This window comes from Mesoplodon bidens (assembly GCF_964165515.1).
Source record: "Mesoplodon bidens genome assembly, chromosome: 2".
Lineage (NCBI taxonomy): Eukaryota > Metazoa > Chordata > Mammalia > Artiodactyla > Ziphiidae > Mesoplodon > Mesoplodon bidens.
Window position 1 is genome coordinate 21,806,844 of NC_138177.1, and position 22,328 is coordinate 21,829,171.

A 22,328-nucleotide genomic window follows, 5' to 3' on the forward strand; every position below is an offset into this window, starting at 1 on the left:
ATCTGAGCTCAAGATTTATGTTCAACACATTCCTCAGCATCTCCCCTTGGATTTTTTTTTTCTTTTTTTCATTTCCCATTTGGATCTCATAGGATTTTCAAATCTATCGTTTCCAAAGCAGGACTCCTGAATTTCTCCCAACTCTCCCCAAATCCCACACCCCAAACTCTTTTTCTCCCTAACCCAGTAAATATATTTTCTAAGCGAAAACCACGGCGTCTCCCCTTGATCTCTTGTCTTGTCAGGTCAGCCAATCCATCTGTAAGTTCTATTAGCTCTAATGCTAAAATGTAGGTGAGTCTGATACTTCCTATTTCTCCACTATACCACAACCCTCATCCAGACCAGCATCACCTATTGTCTGGACATGCCAAAAAACCCAAACCAAACCAAACCAAAAAACCCCTAACTGGCTTCCTCTCTCTCTTGCTTTCCTCCAATCCATTCTCCACTTAACTCAAAAATGTGAATGAGGGGGGGAGGGATAAATTGGGAGATTGGGGCTGATGTATACACACTACTATATATAAAATAGATAACTAATAAGAACCTGCTGTATAGCACAGGGAACTCTACTCAATACTCTGTAATGGCCTATATGGGAAAAAGAATCTAAAAAAAAAAAGAGTGGAGATATATATATGTATAACTGATTCACTTTGCTGTACACCTGAAACACAACACTGTAAATCAACTATACTCCAATAAATTTTTTTTTTAAATGTAAATGAGATCATATAGTTTTACTATGTTTCTCATTTATTTTCAAGTACAAATTGAAATATTCACCATGGCTTGCAAGCCTATATTTTGCGACATGACAGTTTCTTCTTAGTCCAGCCACTAGATCTCTCTCTGGTTCTCGAATTCACCAAGCCCTTTCCCACTTCAGGGATTTTGCAACTGCTGTTCCCTCTATCTGGAAGACTCTTCCCCTTCTTTCCCTGCCTCTTCACGTGGCTATCTAGTCCTTCAGGACTCTGTTAAATATCACCATCCCCTGAATACCAAACCTAAAATAGCCACAACAGTTTGTTTATTTCCATCATAACTTAGATGAAGCTGCAATTTTATTGTTTTGTTTACTGCCTGCCTCTTTAAAACAGACAATAAATTCCATTAGAGTAGGGGTCATGTTCACTAGTTTATCCCTAGCACCTTGCACAAGTTCTGGCAAAGTGTATGTAGCTCAACAAATACTGGTTGAACAAATGAATGCATGCAGGCGCTGCCAGGCAAAAACTGCTCAATATGTAGCTTATCCACATCTTGAAATCTCTGTCTTTCTGGCTGCCAATTTCTTAGCTTTCCTACCTCTCACGCTCTAAGTAGAGTCAGGATACACATCTAATAAAGCATGACTCATCTACATTAGGTTTTCAACATCCATATATGCGAGATAACTAAGATTTCACCCATTAAAACACCCAACAGAGTTCCTGAAATTATCAGAAATCTTTTTTCTTCTATTGATAAATGAAATACAGTGAATATAATTTAATTTTTTCATGGATATCATCATGAATCTTGTACTCAGTGTTAGGAGCTGTTTGCTTCCATACTATATAGTTGCAGATGACTAAATGATTTTTACTGTTCTCCTTCCAGTTTCCTTCTTATTAGTCACCAATTTTCAGTGTGTTGGCCCCCAGCAATCACATGCCTTTACTTGATGCTATTTATATAGTATGTGCTAGTGCTTAGAAATTTTTCATTATGTTATTGTTATCATGAGTAGACAAAACAACCAAGGTCATCCAAAATCTTAATTTTATAACCAATTCTAGGTTGCCAGGTACTGACTGATAAGTGGTTCCATAACTTTACTCCAGTAACACTTTGCTTCTGCCATTCCAGGACATTTTCTATTACTTCTAGATTCTAGGGCATGTAGTCATGAATCTCTTGAAGAATCTAATAGAAGTGTGAACTCTCTCCCTGGAAAAAATACATACACTCATAATATATTGCCTGGGCTCATGGATCCAGTGAGCTGTTGAAGTCCATCCATGGAGTCCTAGGTAAGATTCCCTGCTCTAAATGGTCAGATACCAGAAATCTGACTGAACAGAGAGGGACCAAAATGTTGGCAATTTGGGGAGGCAGGGGGTGGGAAGAAGAGGAAAAATTTGATCTATGACGCCTTAACATTATTTAGGGATTTCAAATGATCTAAGCTATCTCCTTTCTGCTGTGAGCAGAACTAGTCAAAGGCAGATATATCTAAAAAACAAACAAACATTACAAGGCACTCAGGCAAGGGAACTGCATCCATCCAGTGAATTCACATATTAGCTTGCAGGACCTTCTTTCTGGCTACAGTGTTCTAAAACTGTTGTGAAAAAACATAGACCAGCAACCGTGGTGTTCTCCTTTTGCTCCTTTGTTCCCAAACTCCTTTACAGCAATGCCTTGTAAGAGTACTGAAAGCATTAAGCAAGGAAATTTAGTAATATAAGTAAAAATAAGTTTTAAAAAATTTACATGTATATTTTATGTATATATATATATATATATATATATGTATATATATGTATATACATGGGCATATGGCACTGTGGATATTTGCTATTTACTGAGGAGCCGCAGATTACTCGGCTGCTGTGAAACTTACTAAAAATGCCATTAATTTTGATTTCTTATTTACAAGTAATCCAAATTTTTTTTTTTTTTTTTTTTTTTTTGCGGTACGCAGGCCTCTCACTGTTGTGGCCTCTCCCATTGCGGGGCACAGGCTCCGGACGCACAGGCTCAGCGGCCATGGCTCACGGGCCCAGCCGCTCCACGGCATGTGGGATCCTCCCGGACCGGGGCACGAACCCGTGTCCCCTGCATCGGCAGGTGGACTCTCAACCACTGCGCCACCAGGGAAGCCCAATCCAAATATTTTTAAAAGTTGATAAGGGTTAAGTAAATTATAGATGGAATATTATACAGACATTAAAAATGATGACTAATATAAGATACAGACAAGAAAAATGGTTCTAGTAAGCATGATTCCAAAGGAAAAAAAGTGTCAAAACTATGATCAATAAAGTAAGAATGCCAAAAACACTGACAAACTACAAATATAACAGATCTTACTATATGAAGAGTGATTATAAATAAATCACAAGCATGTTAAGAAAACAAAGGATACAAACAGACAATTCATAAAGAAAAAAGCCAATAAACACATATTATTTTTAAAAGCCCACTAGTAGCTTTTAAAACATAACTTAAAAACTGTAAGATAACCATTTTTACCTATTAGATTGTCAAATATTAAAAACAATGTTAATGGCTATTGCTAATTTGGGGTGTTGGGTAAATGGATACTCATACCCTATATGGATGAAACTGGTACAAACTTTTTGGAAGACACTTTGGTAATGGATCAAGTGTAATGGTAATGGATCAAGTGTAACTGGGTAATAGATCATTTTGATTGAGTGCTAATGGATCAAAAGCTTTAAATACATGCATTCTTTTTATTAAAAAATTATTTAGGAATGCATTCTATTAAAATTACCCGTCGAGGTACAAAAATGTAAGCACAGGACTGTTTCATGCAATGTTGTTATAATAGGGGAATCATTTCCGTAAATTATAGAGCATCATTTTTTTTTTCTTTTTTGCAGTATGCGGGCCTCTCACTGTTGTGGCCTCTCCCGTTGTGGAGCGCAGGCTCAGCGGCCATGTCTCACGGGTCCAGCAGCTCTGCGGCATGTGGGATCTTCCCAGACCAGGGCACGAACCTGTGTGCCCTGCATCGGCAGGCAGACTTTCAACCACTGTGCCACCAGGGAAGCCCAATTATAGAGCATCTTTATGGCAGAACACTACGCAGGCATTAAAAATACTAATGTGTATCTGTATATACTGACATGGGAAGATGTTCAAGAAATATTGATAAGTGAGAAACGCATGTTTAAAAACCTTATAGTTGTAAATATATGTATATAAGTTATTCATATTATCGATATATATGTACAAAAGAACATCTGGAAGGACTAACAACAAAATGAAACAGTGGTTGCTAGTAGGCAATAGTGAGAGGATTATAAGTAACGCTTTTCCCTTTTGCTTATCTATATTTTCTATTGCAAAAAACTAATTTTTCAAAGTAACATTTGTAATAAGGAACGTAGAGGAAAATACTTAACTTATAAATAATAACTATATCAAAGCAGGAAACAAGGTCAGCTACAAACTACAACTATGCAATAATGTTCATTAAAAACTTAGAATATAATACACAGAAAACATGAAAATTTCTGTGTTAAAATCGATGGGGTTATGGTAGATTTAAAATTTTCTTTTCCAAATTTTCAATGATATACCTTGTGTAATTAAAGTAAAAGTGGGAAACTTTCCTGAAGAAAATTGTCAGTCTTTCCAAAATGAAATTCTAATAGAAAATATGCAAAAATATCTCACTGTAACATTTAAAGTTAAATTCATGTTATCCTAACTGATAGTAAGAAATAAAATAAATGCAGTTGAATTATTCCATACCTTTGCCAGCAGAGTTTTCCCACAGCCAGGGGGACCAGCAAGGAGGACTCCAGCTGGAGTCACCAACCCAAGAGCTTTGAACTGATCTGGGTTACGTACTGGTGCCTGGAAAAAACAATCCCAACATCAATCTGTTACAAATGTCCACTTTCTACTACTGCATATTCAAATCATCTCTAGATGCCTATTTTCAACACTGATTGTGAGGCCTGAAGATAAGAACAGTGCCTGGCACAGAGTGCTTACCTCTGTTTCAAGCATGAGGTAAGTGGTGATAAATTTAAAATCCCTGCTCTTGAAAAATTCATACTTAAATGTAAGTTCTGAAAACATTTTAGATACAGTATTTCAACATTTTAAACTCAATTTTTAGAAAACGTATCTAGATTTCTAGGTTATAAAGATTTTAAGCAATGGTCCCCTTTAAGAAATCAGAAGCAGCGGTACTCTATGTAATCAAAAGCAAGAGATACCTGTTCACTATCATCTCCACGTATTTTCTCTTTCAGTAGTTACACACCTCTAAATGGATCATACATCATTAATGAACCATGAGATGATCAGGGAAGTGGAAAAGTAAGAGTAAATGAAAATCCAAAGTTTCATGGGCATTAAAACTGCTTTGACCCTTATGAGCGTGACCAAGTTCAGAAAGTATTTCTCAAATAATTTATTCTCGGTTAAAACCTAAAATGTTTTCTTTTCTTTTCTTCTTTAAACTCACTGCCACAGAATTCAAGCACAACCAAAAGAAAAAATCTAAAGCAGATCTCAGAAGAATGAAAAACCATCATTGGGGGCTTAATAATAATACAACAGATAAAAGAAAACATATAGGTAAGCCAATTTAGACATACAACCTAGTACACACGCATGATCGTTTACCCATCACACACGCCAACAACAGCGGCAGATATACCTACCAATATTGCCATGGTGAGCTCCTCTCTAATGTCTTCCAGGGCACCAATATCTGCCCATGTCACATTAGGGACAGTGACAAAGCCTTCCCTTTTAGCAGAGGGTTGGACAGAGGATAGAGCAACAATGAAATCATTCAACTCAAGGCACAGCCCTTGCAGCTGCTCCTCTGAGAGGGGATCTCGGTTCCTCAGCAACCCCAAGAGCCTTTGCAATTCATCCTGAAAGGGAACAAATGAGGGGTAAAAAATGAAAAGCCACAAAGTTTGTTGAAAACGTTATTGTTTGTACTTTAAAAAATTATTACTGCAATATTTCTGTAAACTACACGAACTTCTATGCATTATAATAATTTTCTCCATTGACATAGGTCATTTATTTTGCTCCAAATGGATCATTTGATTTAGTCAAGCAAAGATACATTGACCATCATCAAATATAGAAGAATGATTTTTATTTACTCTACTAGGGCTAGCTATAGCAAACGTAAGCAGTTGGCAAATATTCATTTCAACAGTCATGTTATTTCCATTCTTCATTTACAAATATTCATGAAACAGCTGAATTTTGATGAAATTAAAACAAAGTTACTCTGGTGGCAGTTTAATTTCATAATATGGCTCCTTGATAGTTTATCAACTAAACAGAAAGCAGGCAATTTTCCTAGTACGAATGAATCTTGAACTTCAAAGGCAGATTTCTTGCTTTGCGAGGAATATGAAAGAACAGGTATAGAAAGTAACTCTGAATAATTCAACTTATAAAAGCCTAATTTATATGCAATATTATAAAAGGAATGAAGTTACTATTATTTTTAACAGATATCATTGTGGTTCCAAATGAGTACGGAACAAACAAATGATTTGAAAACAAAAGACCTGGATCTAAGTTTCTGCTCTGGAAAGTAGAGGCCGTGTGGCCTCGGGCAAGTCACAATCTCTTAAGCTTAGCTTCTTTGATCATGAAATGGGAAACGTAATGATATTTACTTAACAAAGTTATATGGAGCAAGTTATATAATATGTAAAAGCGCCCTGTGCCAGCTATAAAATGCTATATAAATGTTATACTGAGTTTTCATGACTCACAAAACTCAAAATTTTAACAGATCTTGGATAATAAATGTCCCTCTCACATTCTCAGCACTGTCCTCCAGCACCATTTGCAGCTAGGGACAAGGATATGGTTGCATCAGCAGACTATCTTAGTATATCAAACCAAAAGGTAACCTGGAAATATAACAAAATGCCAACGTTCTCATAAGAGCTGGAAAACATTTTCTGTAAAGAATTAGAGTAAACACCAAAGGCTTTATGGGCCATGCGGTCTCTGCTGTATGGACGTCTATGCGAATTCTGCTGTGAAGTGTGAAAGTCGAAAAAGACTCCGTGTCAATAAAGGAGCATGGGGACCTCCCTGGTGGCACAGTGGTTAAGACTCAGCACTTCAATGCAGGGGGCCCAGGTTGGATCCTGGTCAGGGAACTAGATCCCACATGCCTGCCACAATTAAGACTTCGCATGCCACAACTGAGGAGCCCGCGAGCCGCAACTAAGACCTGGCACAACCAAAAAGAAAAAAAAAAGTATTAAAAAATAAAATAAAAAATAAAGGAGCATGGCTGTGCTCCAATATAACTTTAATTTACAAAAACAGGCAGTGAGCAGGTGGGTCATAGTTTGCCAACACCTGCTGTAGATTTCATAATCATTATTGTAAAAGGAATGTATTCAGAATCAACTGAAAAAAGTAAAACAACTTGTACTTTTGAAATTATAGACACTCTGGGTAAAACTGATAATTACTCTAAAGATACAATGCCAATGAAACAGAAAATCATAAACCTCAACTATATTGACACTTCCCTGCTTGTAAGATAACACACAGTAAAGATGTTTAAATGACAGTTGAAGGTACCCGTAGAGAAAGCACCTGTGTTTCAGAAGTGGGTTCAGTTCCGATCCTTTCTTCCTGGCCTCCTTCAGAGGGCAAACCTTCAACCTCAGGATTCTTCTGCTGCTGCTCCTGCAGCTTCATTAAGACCCTGTTGACTGCACACATGGCTGCCTCTCGGCAGAGTGCCATCAGGTCAGCACCAACGAAGCCCGGCGTTAGGTGTGCTAAGTGACGAAAATGAAAAGTTTCGGGAAGTCGTAGTTTTCTGCACAAAGTTTGAAGTATTCTGTAGAAAAGACAAGGAAAAGAAATTCAGATTCCTAACCTACTAGTAAAAACAAGTCACGGAATATATTTATTTGAAGCCTTTCCTCTCTGTCAATGGTATCATAACAGGTAATAAGATCAAATAGCTCACTCATTCAGCAAATGCTAAACTGCTATAATATATCCCACCTTATTCCAATAGGGTTAATGTATACACATATCTGCTTTTTTGGAAACTGTGTTAAATTCTGTGAAGAATAAAAAATTGGTTTTTAAAAAATATTCTGCCTTTAAGAATTTTACAATATTACAAAGGAAATAAGACAAATGACTTATGAGGATATAAGGTAAATTCTACTTTTAGAGTAGTTTAAATGGACATCTGCCAGCAATAAAAAAAGTCTCTAAACTCAAAATCAACCATTAATTTTATTCATCATGAAAAGTTATGCTGATACAAACTTTAATATCCAATTTTATATTAGGACAGTTATTTCTCCAACTTCATCTTTATTTACTGCTCATCCTTTGTACTGTATGTGTGAAAAGTTTTGCTCAACTGAACTGGCAACATGGTATGTGTCAATGAAATATGGGCTCTGGATAATTATTATTATTAAAGGAATATCTTAAACAATTTCTGGTAAGATTTACTGAATAAAACTTAAAAGCAGTAAAGATATTCAGGACAAAAGGTCTGATGCCAGGGACTTCCCTGGTGGTCCAGTGGTTAAGAATCCATCTTGCAATGCAGAGGACGCCAGTTCGATCCCTGGTCAGGGAACTAAGATCCCACATGCCGTGGTACAACTAAGCCCATGAGCCACAACTACTGAGCCCATGCACCACAACTAGAGAGCCCGCATGCCGCAACTACATAGCCCACGCACCACAACCAGAGAGAAGCCTATGCGCCACAGCTAAAGAGAAGCCTGCACGCTGCAATGAAAGATCCCACATGCCACAATTAAGACCCAAGGCAGCCAAAAAAAAAAAAAAAAAACAGGTCTGACGCCAGACCACTTGAGTCTGAATGCCAGCTCTGCCACTCTCTGTTATTTCATTTTTGTGCTCGTTTTTCCATTTGTTAAATATATATTACAGTAGCACTTAATAGTAGGGATGTTAAGTGAATACATGCAAAGCTCCTAGAACAGTGACTGAGCCACAATAAGTGCCCAATAAATGTTCGTTATTATTTACATATTGTGAGATTATAAATTAACTTGGACAAGAAAATATATTTTGAAATTTCCAAAATTGTAGGAGACTAATATTTTCAAGTGTCAAGTTACTGGAGAATAAGTTACTATATAAATGTCACTTGGGATCATGTAAGTGAATAGAATAGAAGCAGATAAACATTTCTGACAAATGAAAAATAATTCACTTTGATACTGTAAACAATAGGGGGGCTTCCCTGGTGGCGCAGTGGTTGAGAATCTGCCTGCTAATGCAGGGGTGACGGGTTTGAGCTCTGGTCTGGGAAGATCCCACATGCCGTGGAGCAACTAGGCCCGTGAGCCACAACTACTGAGCCTGCGCGTCTGGAGCCTGTGCTCCACAACGTAAGGCCGTGACACGACAGCGAGAGGCCCGCGCACCGCGATGAAGAGTGGCCCCCGCTTGCCCCAACTAGAGAAAGCCCTTGCACAGAAACGAAGACCCAACACAGCAAAATAAATAAATTAATTAATAAACTCCTACCCCCAACATCTTCTTTAAAAAAAAAACCAAAAAAACAATAGGAGCCAAGAAGAAGTCCCATTATAGAATTACTTCCTAAAGATACAGATCTGGGGCTTCCCTGGTGCCGCAGTGGTTGAGAGCCCGCCTGCAGATGCAGAGGACATGGGTTCCTGCCTTGGTCTGGGAAGATCCCACATGCCGCGGAGCGGCTGGGCCTGTGAGCCATGGCCGCTGAGCCTGCGCGTCCGGAGCCTGTGCTCCGCAACGGGAGAGGCCACAACAGTGAGAGGCCCGCATACCGCAAAAAAAAAAAAAAAAAAAAAAAAGATACAGATCTGATTTGCTGCTATGCATAAGAATACTAAGAAATTTAGAATGTTAAGAAAACTAGCTAAGATAAAATAAATATCATCCTTTTTTCAGTTACAGTCTACTCCTGAAAAAATGTAACTTTGGTCATCATACTATGGAAACTCCCAGGAGGAGAAAATAACCATTAAGAGATTTCCAGTTTCAACATGGTTGAGTAAAAGTGTTTCAGTAGTATTTCCTCCCCACCCCACCTCCAAAACAAAAACAAACAAACAAAACAAGAACAACAAACAGGAACACACACTCCAAGGTCAAAGAACCCAGGAACTTATCTGTACTCTACTCCCTCCCCCCAGATCTCCCCACCCTACCCTGGAAGTGCAGCAAAGAATTTGCAACAAGAGGATCAGTCTTTATCTCCGTGAGGTCGTTAAAAAGCTATCAACACTTGTCTTAGGCTATAGGCTTCAGTATGGCTCTATAATAAAGACAGGTATCTACACTGATATGAGATATTGAAGGAAACAGATATTTGTGGAGGGGGCGGTGCTGATATATGCATATTTTACTACCAAAGAAGAGAAAGGCCACCCAACATGGGTCTCTCCGTGTCAGCTCTAGCTGGTGCCCTAAGAACTACAATCCCTATGAAGATTCAAGTATTAGGAATTCCCAGAATAAAAACTCAGGTTTAATAATATATTTGACTGTAAATGGGATGAGCTTTAACTAATTTTTAAAAAATAAACCTTTTGTTTTATAAAGGTTTAGATTTATAGAATTAGTGCAAAGATAGTTCAGAGAACTCTGTACACCTCATACACCTCTCCTGTCATTAAGGAAAATTTTCAGGATTACTGGCCCAGTATTTTGTAGAATGTCCTTCAACTGGAATTGGTCTGATATTTTTGTCACGGTTAGACTAGGGTAAAGCATTTTTGGGAAGAAGACCACAGAGGTAAAGTGTCATTCTCATCATATCGTTATCAAGGATACATACTGTCAACACGACTTATTGTTGTAGATGTGAACCTTGACTACCAGGTTTGAGACAGTGTTTGAAAGGGTTTTCACTTTGAAGTTACTCTTCCCTCCCTTTCCATACTACACTCTCTGGAAGTAAGACACTTAGGCCTGGCTCACATTTAAGAAATAGGAAGCTATACTCCACCTCCTTAAGGGCAATGCAACCACATAAATTATTTGAAACTCTTTTGCAGTGGTATATACATATACTATATGCTCAATACATGTTTGCTGAATAAATACAAACAACTTAAATACTAAATAATATTATTTTGCTATGGGTATAAACATGTTAGTAAAGAAACCTGAATGGTTGAGTAACTAAAGATTACATATGTGAGAATGCAATGAGCATACCTATAGATGACACTGAATACAATAGCTGAAGAAGAAAATGCCAATGAATCAAAAGCTGAAGTCACATTAATCACTGGGAAGAAGGTAAGGATGACCTGTTCCTTCAAAATGCTTTCTCCTGTCAAAAGTGTCTTCTGATCACTTTTATGTCCTGCATTTGTGAAGTCTCCTGTCCTTCATCTCTTCCCTTCTCCACTGTCCCCATAACTATCCTTTCACTACATACCACTTTCTCTAAAAGCCACTGGCGATCGTGTACAGCAATTTAGTGTCATTAACTTAAGCCGAAAGTCATTATAAATACGGTATTTCAGGGCTTCCCTGGTGGCGCAGTGATTAAGAATCCAAGAAGCCACCACAATCAGAAGCCCGCGCACCGTAATGGAGAGTAGCCCCTGCTCACCACAACTAGAAAAAGTCTGCGCGCAGCAACGAAGACACAACTCAGCTAAAAAAAAAAAAAATACAGTACTTCAGCACATTACTAGATTTTCTTTACTCCACTGCCTGAACAGTGCCTCCCGAGATATTTTTGTTACTGAGATATTGGTGGATGTTTCTTTGCTCTATGGACATTCAACCCCAATTACTAGGAAAGGTTGGTCTTAGAGCAAACAGACAGCTTTCAACTCTAGCTACCATTTAATTATTTGCCAGGGAACCTGTGACCTTAGGCAGATTAGTGCAACAAGTTAAAATACTTGTTACACTCAGATTTAGCCTGCATGTGGACCAGTGAGCACTATTCCATAGCTCTAGACACTCTCCCTAGGCTGATCGGCCACCTAAAAAACACAAGACACTGTTAATAAGACCAGATAAATGAGTATGGGTACAGAAGTCCAATATCACTACTGAAAAAAGCAGCCTGAAACAACTGCTGTATTAATGAGTAAATTGTCTTCTTAAGCATTAATTTAATGTGGGCTTTTTCCTTTCCAAATCAATTTCACTGACACATAAAGAGAGAGAGAAAGAAAAGGCTACATGATATTTCTCACCCCTCATTTTCAAAGCATTCAGTTCAGATGATGTAATGGCATATAAACTTCATTCTCTAAGAGTATACCTTTCCCTGGATGCTTCATCTGGGATACCTAGGCATATCTCTCGGTCGAACCTTCCTGCACGTCTCAAAGCAGGGTCTAAGGAGTCTGGTCGGTTAGTAGCTCCGATGACTAGGATCCGAGCTGTAGCGGCCAGGTTATTCAGATCTAGTAAGAACCAGACACAGGATGAGTGGTGAACAAGACACTTGACATTAAGGAAAATAATGCTTACACAAGTCATTTACGTGGTTAGAGAGAATTACACACTGACAGCAATATATATATATGTATATAAAACTAACATTCACTAAATGTCTAGTATGGGAAAGATGTGAGGAAAATACAAACTTTGTCCTCAAGCAGCTCAATGTATTTGAAGCACAGTAAGCATAAACAAAGCACCACAGTGATACGATGGAAGATATTATGAATTCAGACTGAGGAATCAGGGAGAACTTAGGCAGGAGGTAACATTCCAGAAAAGGCTTGAACGGTAAATAGGATATTGATAAGCTGAAACATAGGTTAATGAAATTTTACATGGAAGAAATGGAATGAGCGAAAAGCACAGAGATACAAACAGGTGTGGCATGTTAAGACAAGGTGAGTGGTCCACCAACAGGGAGCCTTGGCAGGACAGAGTAGTATGTATCTCAAAACAGACTCACGGCACTGAGATGGGGGAACACAATATTCTCCAGTTGCTCTGGCCTAATCCAGATACAGATGTTTATTAATGGACAGAATGCAGGGCCTAAAGTGTATTTTCCACAAGTATTATTTCTCTCAACTGAACTAGGGGTGACTAGCAGAGAGTCTGAGGTTACACCCCCTCACAGGTAACTAAGTCCTCTATCAGCCAAGTCATGAGGAATTTAGAGTATATTCTCTTGCCAACAGGAAGCCATGAAAGGTTCCTCTGGTAAGATTTGTGTTTTAGAAAGATAACTCTAATAATAATTTTGAATCGAGTAAAGAGGAATAAATGCAAAAAGAGTTTGTTGAGATTTGAATACGATAATCAGGTGAGAGATGAGTGAAGGCAGGAACATAGGAGATGAAAACAAAAAGCCCAATTTAAGGTCCAAGTCGTAAATAGAATCAAAAGCACTGAGCAAATGACTCAATGTGAAGGCGGAAGAGAAGGAAGAGACAAAGACAACTCAGTTTGGATGCTGTTAACTTAAATATGGAATACAGGAGGGAGGTCAGACATGCAGAAAGGGCCACAGGGGAAGCCAGTGGAGCTCTGGACACACCGAGTGTGAGGGAACGTGGGACAGTCACCTGCAAGTATCTGACAGGCAGCTGCGAAGATGGGTTGCAAGCCTATCAGAAATGAAGATTAGAGATGTAATTTGACAGTTTTTCAATGCACTGAACAGGAGATAGTTGGGAAGTGGGGAGGGCAAGAAGAAAAGAAGATCAAGTGTAAAACCTTATGGGATATCTTTCTTTAAGGGATGGAGAAAAGGAGGCAAGTAAGTAAAGGAAAGCAGTAGGGAGTTGTCAGAGAACACAAGGACAGAGAGTGTTACTCAAGCCAAGTGTGATAACACTGACAAGGACAAGGCGATCACGGTATCAAGTGCTCTCAACCACCACCAGTAACACTCACTGGGTGCTCGCCCTGTGCCAGGAACTACTCTAGGTACAACTGCTACCCCCAGATAACAACTGTAAGAGGTGGGGTCAGAGGGGTGAGGGCTAAGGGCAAACCAAAAGATGTGGCCAACGGTGATCATCAACGGGTTTTCTATGACGGTTTCAGTGGAATGGTAGAGGCAGAGAGACAACTGTAGGGGTGGGGTTACAGAATAGAACTGAAATAGAAACATATTTAATTGGCAGGGACTATCCTTTGGATAAATTTGGATTGAAAAGAAAAGAGGCATAAGGCATACATTTGAGCGAGACAAGAAAGCTCTTAAATACTTTTTGAAAACTGAATAAAAGGAATCAGCTAAAAAAGACTCACGCTACAACAGGAGATCCCTGAACAAGCAGAACTACTTTACAGAAAACGAGGTGACACCTCAGAATTGACATAGCACCACGAGCCACAAACTTGCAGTCACAGGAAGATGTTCCTATGCTGAACCCTCCCTGTACTAATGCTGGTATAGAGCCAAAGCTGTTCCACTGCTGATTCAGGGATGCTTTCAGTCTCACAGCTAAGACAATGACCAAGGGTAGGAGTCTGCTTCCTTTTTCTAGTTCACGTTGCTCAGACACTACAGTCTTGGTGATATGCTCTGAACATAGCAAGGGTTAATAACAGAATTCAACAAGAACAATCATGGAAATCTGCTAAATCTTCAGTAATGAAAATATCCTTCCACAGGAAGTCAATACTTGGTAACACAAGTGCTATTTCAAAAGCTAGAAAGATAAAAACCAGACCTTAGCTAGGATTGGCCACCTACTACAAGATAAATCCCATTCTTTTTCTCACTTTTAGAGGATCCGATCATTTTAAATTGAAGTTACATTAGTCAAAAGTATGAATTTCTGATTATTAAAAAAATGAAGTTTTACTTGTTTTTACACAGTAAAAAAACCAAAAACTAGTTAACGTGTTCCTGGGATAATAGCTCTCATAAATAAAGTATTTGTGGTAGCTCATTAATTGCATATGTATAAATAAACATCTGGATTCTGGCCTATGCTTTGCTAATGACTCACTGCATGCATCTGGCCCTTAGCTCTCTGTGCATCAGTTTCCTCATAAACCAATGATGATATTTTAAGATCCTTTGCAGCTCTTAATAATTAGAATTATGTCTGAGTTTAAGTTTTTAAAATTAGGTGAAATTAGTTTTTTTTAAGTGGTCTCCTTAATTATCTTGTTCATATTAATTTACCTAAAAGTGTTAACTTCTTACAATTTCAGATTTATAAACTCTGATTTAATAATAAGGTTTTACAAAATTCTCAAACTGTAGGGAAAAAAATGCCCACATGGTACAGGCTATATGGGGAGAGAGAAAGAAACAAGTCCCCGTAAAAACGAGTCCCTCCACTGAGTTTATGATTAACCTCTCTATCCAAAACTTTATTCCCTTTCTTGTCCCACCCCTGTTCCCCTCAGGATTAAGGAGTATCAAAGAAAAGGGAGAACTGAGACTGAGCAGGACTCTGCAGAGCCCTCCTGCGTACAAGCCCCTCTGTGTCCTCTGCTTCTTGTTTGGCCTTTGCAGAGTTCTAAAAAGTGAACTCAAGCAGCTAACAATTACAACAGAGTCACAGGACTCCTAGTTCCTCCAGAAGGGATATATAGATAACAATCTGACACATATCTTTCAGTGGTTCTACAGAAACTAAGACATGCTGACCACAAGCACAGAGCCCCCAGACTGGCTGGTGATTAAAATTCCCGAAACATCACCTTGTTACCTCTCCACCAACCAATCAGAAAAATGCCCAGGAGCTGATCATGTACCCTGCGACCTTCCCCTAATATCGCCTTTAAAAACCTTGCCTGAAAGCATCAGGACTTGGGTCTTTTAAGCATTAGCTGCCTACTCTCCTTGCTTGCTGCCCTGCAAGGAACACTGTTCTTTCCTTCACAACCCAGTGTCAGTCAATTGGCTTTGCTGGGCATTGGGCAACTGGATCCAAGTTCAGTTCAGTAAAAGGATGACTATGTAAGTTGAATTATTTACTGTTTTCCCTATTTTGGTTTGTAAAGGGGAAACTGAAAACACACACAAAGACACACCAAAAATCCCAACTAACAGGGCTTTCAGTAATGTTCTAGTAATAAGTAGTCTGCTTAATTCCTGTACTTGTTCACTTTTCCACATTTTAATATCTCTGAAATCAGAATGCTTATACTATCAATGTGATAAGCGTTATGTCATACTTTGATTGGTGTTTTGCCATTTTCCTTCTCAGAGGTACATAAAAGAATGGTGTACCTTATAACTGATAACAAATTAGCCTCAGTAAAATAATGATAATTCAGAACACAGTCCTGGGACTTCCCTGGTGGTGCAGTGGTTAAGAATCCGCCTGCCAGTGCAGGGGACAAGGGTTCGAGCCCTGGTCTGAGAAGATCCCACAGGCCGCGGAGCAAGTAAGCCCATGCGCCACAACTACTAAGCCTGCACTCTAGAGCCTGCAAGCCACAACTACTGAGCCCGCATGCCACAACTACCAAAGCCCACATGCCTAGAACCCGTGCTCCACAACAAGAGAAGCCACTGCAATGAGAAGCCCGCACACTGCAACAAAGAGTAGCCCCCACTCGCCGCAACTAGAGAAAGCCCACATGCAGCAATGAAGACCCAACGCAGACAAAAATAAATGAATAAATTAATTTCAAAAAAGAATTGATGCAGATATTTAAAAAAAAGAATACAGTCCTTAAAACATGGCAAGAGAATTTTACATAAAAATAAAATAGCAGAATAAGCAATCTACAACCTAGCATCCCAAGGAATGCAAAATATTTATTACTTCAAATTTTCTTATGTACATAAAACATGCTATTTCACAGTAGGTAAGATTTAGTTCCAAAAGTTCTACTCATGCTAAGTTCTTTCCTCCAAATTTGTATCCAAAAACCATTAAACAAAATTGAAAAGCAAATTACAGATAGGAAGTAATTGCAGTATATTTAACAAAAGATTTGTTTCCATAATATATTAAAATATAATATTCACTCAAATTTTTTTTTAATTCAATAGAACAATGGGAAAAGGATGAGAAAAGGGACTCTGGAGATAATATGAATAGCCAAAAAAGTATGGAAAGATGATCTACATCAATGGTAATCAGGGAAATGCAAATTACAACAAAGATATCAATTTTCATCCCTCAGACTGGCAAAAATTAAAACAATTCAATGTTGTGAAGGATCTAGAGAAAGAGTGGCTCTCGTATAGCGCCGGTAAAGATGTAAATGGCAAAGTCTTTTTGGAAGGCAATTTGCCATTTCCTATAAAAATTTTAAATGTACACTCTTTAACCATTGCTTCGTCTTAGAAAAATACATGTGTATCAAAAAGGACCATTTAAGGATATTCCCTACAACTTGTTGTAAAGCAAAAACCAAAACAACTTGAATATCCATCAAAGTGGAAATACTTAAGTACAATATGATAAATTTATCCTAAAGGATACCAAGCAGCAATTAAAAAGAGGAAGGGGCTTCCCTGGTGGCGCAGTGGTTAAGTCCACCTGCCGATGCAGGGGACACGGGTTCATGCCCCGGTCCGGGAGGATCCCACATGCCGCGGATCGGCTAGGCCCGTGAGCCATAGCCACTGAGCCTGTGCGTCCGGAGCCTGTGCTCCGCAACGGGAGAGGCCACAACAGTGAGAGGCCCTCGTACCACAAAAAAAAAAAAAAAAAAGGAAAAAGAGGAAGATATAAATGCATTAAAATGGCAACATTTCCAAGAAATATTAAGATACAAAGAGCAGGTTACAGAATAGTGTGTATGGTGCAATCAGACTATTGTAAAAAGCAAAACAGGGCCTCCCTGGTGGCGCAGTGGTTGAGAGTCCGCCTGCCGATGCAGGGGATACGGGTTCGTGCCCCGGTCTGGGAGGATCCCATATGCCGCGGAGCGGCTGGGCCCGTGAGCCATGGCCGCTGGGCCTGCGCATCCGGAGCCTGTGCTCCGCAACGGGAGAGGCCACAACAGTGAGAGGCCCGCATACCGCAAAAAAAAAAAAAAAAAAAAAAAAGCAAAACAATGTTACTGTATTTATACATGTGTGTAAATGCATTAAAAATAACTATAAGATATACTCCAAAAATTAATGATGCAATCTTTTATGAAAAGAAAAAGATTTCTGTTTTTACTCTGAGTTTTATGCTACTTGAATGTTTCATATCTTCACATCTTACACTAAAAAAGAAAATTCATTTTCTTAAAATGAATTCATTATTTCAAACTGACCGTCCATGCAGGTTAGGAGCTGGGCTACAATTCTTCGTTCCATATCTTTTGAAGCAACTTCTCTTTTGGGGGTAATAGCATCAATTTCATCAATAAAAAGGATACATGGTGCATTTGACTAGAAATAAGAATATCACAAAAAGACGGTCATAAATGTATTCCCTATACTGCAGCATGGTTAAGTATACACATTTTTTTCAATCTTAAAGTTCACGGATCATTCACCAAAAGAATAACCCTAAAGAAGGCAGTACACAGTGATTTACTTCTGATTTTTATGACTTAGGAGAAGTGAAAGGATTAAAAGAGAACAGTAAGAGACTACATATAGGATAACACATTTATAGTCTTCTCATCAATCTATGTTCTGTGATGATAAAACTACTGAAATTCTTTTGTAAATTAGGCACATTTGCTATGTTCTGAAATTTAAAAATAGTAAGTTGGTAAATTTTAAACTAGAAAAACTAAGTTCACTACAAACGTTTCATGAATGTTCCTACCAACATAAAAATATCCAAGCTTTTCCCTAGAATCTGCTATAAGAGGAATTTAAGAAGCACCAGAGGCTTTGCTTTTATTTTTTTTTATTGTGGTATCATCTTAACCATTTTAAGTGTATGGTTCAGTGGCATTAAATACGTTTACATTGTTTTCATCATCCCCAACTGAAACTAACAGAGGCTTAGTTTGAAGACTACATTGAGTAAGAAAGGAGGGTAAAGTTCCAATACATTCAGTGTGGACAACGATCACCTTCAGTCTTTTTTTAAATATAAACTAGATAGAGTTCAGAGAAAGTAAGATAAGATACAATATAAGCAACAACTACCTGGAACAGTCCAATTCACAGAGGCAGAAAGTAGCATGGCAGTTGCCAGGGGCTAGGGGCATGGGGAAAATGAAAAGTTAGGGATTACTGGGTACAGAGTTTCAGCTTGGGAAGATGGAAAATTCTGGAGATGGATGGGGGTGATGGTCACATAACAATATGAGTGTGCTTAATGCCACCAAACTGTAAAAATGTTTAAAATGGCACGTTTTATGTTAAATATATTTTGCCACAATAAAAAACAAACAGATTAAGAATCAGTTAAAATGAGAAATTTAAATTAAAAGATGTAGATTTATAATCTAAAGCACAGCTCATCCTTAGTTATTTAGTTAGGAGCGACACTGATTATGCTAAGAGTCAGACTGTCAGCCTGGCTAAGATATCTAAAAAGTGTGTGAACCACTGCATTTTAAAGGGAAAGAAATTTGGCCTGCCACTAGCTGGCTCTCTTTCCAATCCTCTTCATGATAATGTTTGCAAAGGAGAACCTCTGACTGCTCGACACATTACCCAGTTACAAAAGAGTAAAGTTACAGACAGCAAAGGTCTCAGAAAGCAAGGGCAATAGTATTTGTCAGTGTTCTGGAAAACTGAATGAGAAAAAAAGGAAAAAAGAATAAATGATGGTCATCAGAATTTAGCCTAAAGCAAGCATAGAGTTCTCAACAAAGAACCATTTGATCTGATTTTACCTTTTTGTTCTCTGATCCACACATACCTTATTGTACTGACTTTCATTAGGAAACAGGGGGTCCAGGAAAGAGGGGAGCTAGACCACACATTTACTGAGCATCTGCTGTTAGGCATAGTACCAGCTCAATACTGGTTAGAGAGAGATATAAACACACAACTAACAACCTAATTTTGCCCTTTGTCTCTCTTATCCTCATTCATCATTGTGTTTACCATAAACACGAAAGTTATTACTTGTCTTCCAGCTGTATGCCAATTAACAATCAAATCAAGCTCATTTTGGAGAACAGGTAACACCTGAAAGAATTTCGCTTTGCTCTGCACAGTACCCTTCCCACCCTTCCTCTGCATCTTCCTCGTGCATCCACAGCTTTTCCAATGCCAGTCTATGTTTAGGTCACAGGAAACATCCTGACCAGGCTCACCTGTGTGAATAACTGCAGGAAGGAAAAAATCAACACATTCCTTCTGGAGTCTGACCAGAACCAGGACTTTACCTCTTCCCCATTTTAGAATAAAAGAAGCCTTCTTCTCCGTTGGCTGGCTTTCCAAATAAAGTCTCTATTCCTTGCTCCAACAACTTGTCTCTCCATTTACTGGCCTACGGCAGCAAACAATACTAGCTTGGACTAGGTAATGAATTTTGCTACATTCTTGCTATTTAAAAAAATGTTTTCAAGTACTGATAAAATACACTTTCTCTTCTAATTTCACATCAGCTTTGCATTTCAGATGCATTGGCCATGTTCACCAGGCCCTATATAATTGGGGTGCAAATGATGACAACATAAAATTAAACTTTTTGCTATTTTTTAGTTTTCAACCAGTGATGATTAGTGACTGCTCAAGTGAGCATGTCATAGCTAACATTTTTGGCTTTTGCTGTGTGCTAAACACTACATTAAAGATTTTATATGAACCCTCTCATTTAATACAATTAACAACCCCATGAGATTTAAGTAGTATTATGAACAGTTTACTAGTAAGGAAACTAAGGGTTAGAGTGGTTAAACCTCTTGCCCAAGATTACACAATTAATATGTGGTGGCATAAGGATCTGAACCCATGTTTCTGACTTGAAAGTACATTTAACCATAACATTATACTGAAGATAAAACTTTAATGGGATACAAATGTCATCTTCCTCATAAGTTCTTAAGCATCCAAATTTTAATAACACTAATTATAATCAGAATAAAATCCAATCTGTAATTTCTCTGGTAACAGAATTTTCTTTTCACAGCTTCAATTATACAAACAGAGAAGGGTATTTATCCTGGCATGTCCATGGGTGCTTTTATAATGTGATAATCCTTAAATGTTAAAAATGTTCACACTGCTTAATAGGTTGTTCGGTCAAACCTAAGTTAAGGAAAGTAAAAGTGAAAAAAATATCACAAAGACAATCTCCTTGCAGCATATCACTATTGGGTATGACAGCCCAGAACTTCTCACCAATTATGTTATTTTCAGATTAAACAGATTATTTTATCCAACAGCCTATGTTAGTTAATCTACTTTAAACATTTAGCCACCATGAGTAACAAACTACCATGTTTAGAAAAGAATGGCCAGTGAACAGGTTACCAAATACCAGCGTTAGAGAAAACAGGATCTTCCATGTAGCCTTGTAAGATTTGAAAACCTAAAATTAGAGCCATTAGCTGACTCACCACAGCTTGTTCAAACAGTTCTCTCAGCTTCTGTTCCGATTCTCCAGATACTCCAGATACAATTTCTGTAGCAGCCACATTCAATAATGGAAGGTCAAGTTCCTATGCACAAATATATAAAAGAATGACCAAATTGTCAAATTTTCACTTCCCTACTTTTTCCTCACTCAGTCCCTCTCTCAAAATTACATTTTTTAAATGACCAATTTTCTGAGGAACCTCATCGTGTGTTGGTCCAATAAAAAACATTACCTAAAAGTCTAAAATTTAATCCAAACACTTTGACTGGATACCTTCTACTGGTTTTTACTCTGTAGATATCACTATAAAACTGTTATTATCTCTTCTGAATAAAGGGTCTTGAATCTTAAGAAATATGTTTGCCCCCACTTAGAGCTGAGCCAAAACAACTTCATCTGTTATTTATCTGCTGGAAAGGAAATAGCAGGGGGGTGTGACACAGTGGTCTCCCACACACCCCACCGGCGTTTCTCCCGCTCTGAACCCACAGAAATAGCCCGTTACTAGTCAGAGGAGGCGGGTTCTTAAAGTAAAGGAAGAGAAACTACCACTGTCCCACCAATACAAATGGCAGCAACCCTGCCTAAACCCTACTATTCTTCTGGCTATCTTGAAATTTCACTTCCTCAATGATATTCTCTTTGACCCTAACTCTTAACTTGGCTTAAGACAACATACCAACAACATACCACATAGCATTCTGCACTTGTCTCCCACTCACTCACTGTAATTGTAATGAGCAACATTTATTTGTGTGACTGACTGTTTAATGTCCGTCTCTCATATTTGATTGAAAAACTCCTTAAAGATAAAAACCGAGTTTGTTTTACTTATCACTGTATTTCAATGTCTGGCATGCAGCAGTCACACAAAAGATTTATTCAACAAATGAATAAATGAGGCAAATCAATCAAGTTCTCCTATAACAATAATTTGCTTTCATAGAGCACTATCTGTTAATGATTCGCATAGTATGCTATTCTTCAAACTGAAGTTACCTGGACATTTTGCATTTTACCATCCAACACAGTTTCCAAGAAATCTGATGGGACTAAAATTAAGATTGCTTTTTATTTTGCCAAGTGAGTACCTATTATCACCATTTTAGAAAAGATATTTTAACACTAAAAAGGATAAAAACATGACTCTGAATGGAAATTCTGAATATTTAGTTCTATGGA

The 22,328-nt window shown here is 38.2% G+C and overlaps 1 protein-coding gene across 3 annotated transcripts in view; it reads right to left on the bottom strand.

Moving 5' to 3' along the window:
* The window catches only part of NVL (nuclear VCP like), an 82,007-nt gene that overhangs the window by 44,177 nt on the left and 15,502 nt on the right, over positions 1-22,328 (bottom strand). For all 3 annotated transcript variants that reach the window (XR_014015059.1, XM_081224259.1, XM_081224258.1), the window contains 6 exons: positions 21,127-21,228; positions 17,926-18,043; positions 12,035-12,179; positions 7,351-7,600; positions 5,421-5,639; positions 4,498-4,602 (listed from right to left, as the gene is read on the bottom strand). Coding sequence is in view for 2 of the 3 variants with exons in the window: in XM_081224259.1 (XP_081080385.1) it covers positions 4,498-4,602; positions 5,421-5,639; positions 7,351-7,600; positions 12,035-12,179; positions 17,926-18,043; positions 21,127-21,228 (939 nt within the window). In the remaining variant the exon portion in view is untranslated. The remainder of the gene's footprint in view (positions 1-4,497; positions 4,603-5,420; positions 5,640-7,350; positions 7,601-12,034; positions 12,180-17,925; positions 18,044-21,126; positions 21,229-22,328) is intronic.